General features: G+C 47.3%; 1 protein-coding gene and 1 long non-coding RNA gene across 3 annotated transcripts in view; one reads left to right on the top strand and one right to left on the bottom strand.

Annotated features, from left to right (window-relative positions):
- The first annotated feature begins 207 nt into the window (after positions 1-207).
- Positions 208-6,655, top strand: part of LOC116840935 — a 39,918-nt gene continuing 33,470 nt past the window's right edge. The window contains exon 1 of one of the 2 annotated variants that reach the window (XR_004377445.1): positions 208-2,777. This is a non-coding gene — a long non-coding RNA (uncharacterized LOC116840935). The remainder of the gene's footprint in view (positions 2,778-6,655) is intronic. The other variant, XR_004377446.1, reaches the window with a different exon arrangement.
- LOC116840934 (dynein beta chain, ciliary-like) overlaps positions 3,082-6,655 on the bottom strand; it is a 37,680-nt gene continuing 34,106 nt past the window's right edge. The window contains exon 68 of the mRNA XM_032808292.1: positions 3,082-6,504. Within this exon, the coding sequence (XP_032664183.1) occupies positions 6,210-6,504 (295 nt within the window). The 3' untranslated portion in view covers positions 3,082-6,209. The remainder of the gene's footprint in view (positions 6,505-6,655) is intronic.

Here is a 6,655-nt window from a genome sequence, read left to right as displayed (position 1 = left end):
TGCCCGCCCGCCTGCCTGGCTGCCTGGCTGCCTGCCTGCCTGCTTGCTTGCTTGCTTGCCTGCCTGCCTGCCTGCCTGCCTGCCTGCCTGCCTGCTTGCCTGCCTGCCTGCCTACACTCTGGCCTCTCTCGCTAGCCTGCCTGTCTGGTCTTTCTCCAGGCTGCCTCGTTGCTGCGGCTCACACTGGCGCGCTTCCCGGTGGACCATCGCGACAATTTCACCCTCTACTCTCCGGGTGAAATATCTTTCATTCATGAAACGGGGATTCTCCAACGGTCGGGAGACCTTTCATTACTTGCAGTCGTAGCAAAACTGAGCAGCTGTCGAGTCGAGCGCTCGATTCGATTGACATCGCCCGCTCGGTTGACGCGGCGAATCTCTTTGGAGAGTACACTCGCGACACTCAGAGTCTCACTCGTGTGTCGCGAGCGTTGAATGAAGGAGAATAACGCCACGCAAAGTGAACCCTACGCCACTGACGATGCTCTTTATCTCACTGTTTCCGACGAGACGCTTCTCTCCGCGGAAGAGCTCGAAGGAGACGAGAGCGTACCGTAGGGCTGCGAGGAAAGATAGAGAGAGAAAGAAAGAAAGAAAGAGAGAAGCGGCCGACATTATAGTACAAAATAATAATTCATAAATTATACGCGCCACGTCCGTTTAGTGCGGTGGCTCTCCGCGGCTTAAGTATACAGCTCACTGCACGCGAACGAGACGGACGGGACGAGACGGGTCGGGACGGGACGAAGGTTGGGAAATACGCAAAAACTAATCGCCTGGCTCGCTCGCGGGAGGAGATAGTAGTCAATCGTCCGTCGAATCAATTGTATCGGATGGTAATCGAGCGACAGATCGACACGAAAGAGCGACGACTTACATGACGAGCGCTCGGCGGCTTTCATCTCGTGTAACGCCGTAACCGGTAGCGTGCCCGTTGCCCGTGTGTAATTTGCATTAATTATCTTCAAACCTCTCCGCACCGTTTGCCGTGAGCATACGATGAGGCTCGGAGATACGGAAAACGATGTATCGCGTATGCAAATAACGAGCAGGAGAGAAGATGAAATACGGACTGGGGACGACTTATCGTCGGCAAAAAGTGAGAATATCGGAATCGACGACAACGGGCAGAAGCGCGAACCGATCATTCCGCGAGACATTGAGCGTTATCGTAATCAAAGCGCAAATCGAATTCTCGCTAATCGTATCTCGCGTATCGAAGTTAAAAATTAGTTTTTCAGGCATCCTCTCTCTCTCTCTCTCTCTCTCTCGACTGATAACGTTAGAAGCGAGGAGACGCACGCCCAAAATTCTTGCGTGCCGTTTTAAAACAAAATGACATTTCTATGAAAGAACATCAAGCTTGTGCGTACTTGTAAAATATTCCGAAAATTATTCTATTTCCCTAACAATCAATAAATAACCGTGAAATTAATAAGCAACTCTTTCGTCTCTAACCCAGCTTTTCTCATGATTTTTTCACTATACTTTCATTTGTTGACTGTCAAGGAAGAAAGATAATTTTCTGAGCATTTTGCAAGTATATTCCAGCAATCTAAAGTGTCTGTTTATTCAAAATAATTTTTTTACTTAAAAATAACACGCAGGAATTTTCAGTGTCATTTTCCACCTCTGATGTCACGGTCCAACATGGCCACGGCGAGTAGCCAGGATCTTTAATTGGGTATTTGCAAAGTGCCAGTTACACTTTGAGAACATGATAGTGGCAATTATGCAGATGACAACTGTACGAGTTTTATATGTAGAATCATACTATACATTATATATACAGTTTAATAAATTATTTTGTTATTGCAACTGGACCTTTGGTTCAGCAGTCTTCTATATCACATTCGTCTCCTTAAATTAATAACTCAAAACTTTACGCGGCTGTTTGAAAAATGGTAGAGAAATTTTGTGCTTGATTTAATCTACGAGATACTTAACGTCAAGCACCTTGTATAGTTGCCATTACCATGTCTTTTTCTCAGAGTATAGTTATCAAATTTGATAATATAATTTAACATAATGAATGATTTATTTCCCGATTTGCGCGGAAAATTCAGTATTTTCATGCGTTCGGTGTGAATGTGAACTTCGGGGAAACGTACTTTTTCCCCGAGGCTGGTTCTTTACTGGTATATACGACATATAAAGCGCGTCAAAGTACCACGAACTTGTGCGGATATACGCGTTAAGGACATAACGCGTATCGATTATCGTTCCAACATGTACGCATCGTCTCGTATCGTTCACATTGCTGCGAGTGTTACGTGCGCGTTTACATATTCCGCCGCGCGGAGGAAAAAAGAGCGACGGAGAGAGGGAGTAAGGGAAAAAGAGGGAGAGAGAGAGAGGGTTAACTCCTCAGTCGTCGCAGGTCGTTGTAGTCGCGTTGAGTCGAGTTAGGCCCAAGCGAGACGAAGTGAGGCGAGGTGAGGCGAGGCGAGGCGAAGCGAGGCGACTCATCACGCTTGTTTTCCGCCTGCCCGCGATTAGCGAGAGTCATCCTGGGGGGCCTGTTCGCTCGCACCTTTCGCACCTTTCGTATCCTTTCGAAATGGTTTCTTCGCGCCTCCGCGCCGGCGAACGAGGCGGAAAGGGATGGAGCGGATGGACAAGGTGGGAGGCGAGACTCGTCGTCATCAGAGACTCAGCGCGACGATCGACGGCAAGGACGAGAAAGTCGTTCGGAAAATCCTGACTTGACGTGCCGCCGCTACCACCCTGTGGTGCTTCACCGCCGGATCCGCACTTCAGTCTTCTGCTTCAGATCGGTGAGTGATGAGTTTGTTTATCATTCTGCTTGTCGCACGCGTGTACGTCGCGTCATCTCTTCAATTCTCGCGATCGAACAGACGTAATTAATAATATATATTAATATTCATGGACTCGTGCTTTACGAGCCTTTGTTTCGCGTATCGCGCGAGATCTACATTTGATTTAACTTAAACGCGTTAATAAGTGCTTAATATAATGAACAAACTCTGATAAAGTTAAATGATGGGCTCGCGCGAGCAAAATAATTAGCATTTGCGTGGACACACACGTTCGTGGTGTAACTAATCTAAAGAGTATTTTACACGGCGCGTTGCTTTTATTCTCTTCAAGCGAGCTCCTGAATTCGTCAGTGAATTCACTGAATTCAGCTTCTTCTAGACGCTCGTTTTTTATTCGTCTAAAATGCTCGAGTCGCGGCGTATAGTGGTCGTTGTAACAAAGTTGAACATGTCCAACGTTCTCGTTAAGCAAATAGCTGAGTGACTTTAGCAGCAGTCTCAAGACAAGCTCCGTGTCAAGACGGTAGCGAATAACTCAGCGGGCGACTTAAAGTATGTTATTCCGTGACACTTGAGACTGGCGTGGCGGTTTCCGCTAAATTCTCTTCAAAACGCTGGCGACTTCATATTGCTTTACCAGCAACGTGTAAATAGTTGAACGCTAGCACACTTTGTCAATCTAAAAATTCATTCTAGAAAAGCGAAAAACTGACGACATAAAAAGCCAACAAGTATCGAAAGCAGCTCCATGCAGAGAAGTTAAGAATTGAAAGCGCTAGATTGGAAATCTGGAGAAAAGAATTTGCATTCGTTTGCTATTTTTTTTTCGCAGTTTTTTTTCGCAGTGTTTACATTTACATCGCATTTATTATTGACTGTATTGACTCGATTGATAATCTCAGTATGAATATTTAAAACTTGAAGAGTCATGTCTGACATGTTGGACGCAAAGACGTTGTTTACTGCGCGTGTTATATTTTGCTTATTGCTCCAAGCTGTTGAATAACAATACTACGTTCAGTGGCGTTCTAAAGTCGATGTCGTTTTCAACGAATAAACGCTTTGCGATATTTACAAACACCGGTCCGACGGGCATACCCGACCGACGGGAGCTCTAAAGCGTCCAATTCTCTACTATCTCGATTTATACCTTCACCGTGAGCCGATTCGCAACAAATATTACAATTGAATATAGGTAGGATGGGATATATCGCATGTTTAGACACGGGTGGACACGGGTAGCGACAGCTATATGAGTTTTGTGTAGAATTAATGTACACAGAAAAAAATAGTTGAAATTTTATATATGTAAAGTTTATTCACAGAAATAAACTTTCTCTTAAATATTTTTTCTCTCAGTGTAGCTGCCCTCGATATCTTTTTCTCTGAGATGAGTTTCGACAAGGATTCGAATGCGTAGGAAAAAATATCCAAGTGAAAAATAGATTTCCTTGCAATCTCGATACACGGGAAAGACGATTGTTGCACAAGGACACGTTTCCGTTAGATTGCGTTTTAGTTTCTACGTAACAATGATACCGCGTTCTTGTCACGGTAAGAAAGTTTCTCATTATGTAAGACTTTCCATTTATTGTGACTTTAATTTGGACGGGGCGCAGAATGACCTGCGCTTTGACGAAAGTTTCTTCTTCTCGATTTCTTCTTGACTCATTAATTACAGGTCGTATATATTTACGGGGGCACGTTGCTTTGTGCGCGCACCTATTATAGGACAAACTTCAATTCGCGCGACAGCATTCAGTTCTTCGTCCACGAATGGTATCGCACACGGTGCGCAGGGCTATAGATGGAATTCTCTGCTTGGACTTTTATCGCGAAACATAGATCGCGCAAAATGAACTCAAAGCTCACGCGAAGAGCTACGTCCGAGTGCATCGAGGTAGCAATCACCCGCGATGTCTGTCGTACGATCCGTTCGATGCCGGTTGAACACAGTTTTTAACAAGTCTCGCGTCCACCTCACCTTCTTCGTCCGGTAGGTCCCCTATAAATACCAGAAACGCGCGCGTTTGCCCTGAAGGCGTTCTCGGCCGAAGACGGCTCCGGACGGAGCAACCGTAAAGGACCTGGAACGCTAATTTATAGCCGACCGCCGCAATACCGGTAATCTAATTAGTTTAATGACCAAAAAATATTTCCCGACTCTTTCTTAATCCGAGACAGGTAGCGCCGACCTCGTCTAGACGCCGAGCACGATGAACAAGTCGAGGCTTATCCACGAAAAAGAGAGAGAGGGAGAGAGACTAGAGTTCGCCGCGTATTATTAAAAGTATTATTAAAAGTAATTCTCGATGGAGCGCAATTAGCGTTGATTTTATTCAGCTGATATGATTAATTTTCTTACTTTGGAAGAGAAAACTCGTGCGCAAAACAGTTTCGTAATTTGAGTTATCCTTTTGCGCGCAGCAACCGGGAGGATTCCACTCATTCGTACACGTCCTTGTCGCGGTTGGCAAACTAGTTAGCAGTTTGCAGTTACGGCTAATTGCTTTGACTGAACGGTAACATACGCGGCGGCTATGCTACGCTTTAAAAGACCGTGCATTATCCGAGTTAAGCGTGGTCGCTGCGAGTCGTGTTTTTCGCAAGGCGCTCGTCGCGTGTCCGAAATTCCGCGCGAGCAGAGAGAGAGAGAGAGAGAGAGAGAGAGAGAGAGCGAGAGAGAGCATCGACACGCGAAACCAGATGCGTCATCGCGAAACAGACAATTACGTCGCAGCCGATAAAGGTGACCACTTCCTCGAACCCTCCAATCATATTGTCGTCGTGTACCGTTGACTCGTCAAACGCACCACCGCGAGAGAGAGAGAGCGTAAAGAAAGCACCGGATGTGCAAAAGCCGATGTTCCTCTTCCTTACTGGGCCGACGAAAACGCACGTCGTCACGTTGTCGCAACGACGTCCTCCCGACTCGCTCGATCGCCTTCAATTCGCCCGCGCTCGTCTCCAATTCAACGCGATTTCAATCGAAACACGGTGCAATGCGTTTTTTTCCCCCATTCGGAGTAACGAGCGCATCTGTCCCCCATCAGGTTTCTTCCGTTTCCGACGCGAGACCGGGAGGCTCTACAGTGGAACAGCGTCAAATCGCCTCGCAACGAGAAACAAAGCGAGCACAAAGAGAACGTTCTACGTGCAACGACCACACGCGTAAAGTATATGCCAATCGCATAATTAGCCGAATACGCGCGTTGTAATTATCGTCGCTCCATGGCGATACCGCGACTCGCTGCTCATACCGTACAGGCTTTGACGTAATTGCGAGGGTTATTAACCGGGAAGCCGCGCGCGCGCGCGCGCGCGTTACCATTACGACTCGCGCGAAGAGCCGGGAGCATTGAAGGAAAAGAGAAAAAAGAAAAAAGAATGGAGAAACGATCGCAAACTCGCGTGTGAACGCGCCGTCGCTCAAATCTGCAGAAGAATCGCCACGCCGGCTAAGGTCCACTTGGTGGGCTTGTCGCGGGTCCTCAGGTTGAACGTCCAGATATACGTGGGACCGCGCGTTCGCGTTCTGTACAACGGACACTCGTACACGTTCTTCGTCTCCTGCTTGTCCTGCGTGATCGCCCTGACGAACACCAGCGGCATCAAGGACAGCAGCTCCTTCGGCCGAGAGTCCGCGATGAAGCCGGTCGCAATGTCCCATCGAGCACCCTCCATGTACAGACCGTTCACATATGCTCCTTCGCGCGGCGCCGCCCTAACCGGGTGAAACTCTCGTTATCGCGTCGATCCCCTTCGTTGACCCTTTGAGGGTCGACCGTCTCGCCGAGGAGCAATCGATATTACATATCGCGAGGATCCGTGCGATTTACCGTGCGCGCGGTGGTGATTTTACATTTGAGACAGAA

Source organism: Odontomachus brunneus, unplaced genomic scaffold (genome assembly GCF_010583005.1).
Source record: "Odontomachus brunneus isolate Ranch 3 - 2012 unplaced genomic scaffold, Obru_v1 Obru_scaffold_013, whole genome shotgun sequence".
NCBI classification, from domain to species: domain Eukaryota; kingdom Metazoa; phylum Arthropoda; class Insecta; order Hymenoptera; family Formicidae; genus Odontomachus; species Odontomachus brunneus.
This window is presented reverse-complemented; position numbering and strand designations above follow the sequence as displayed.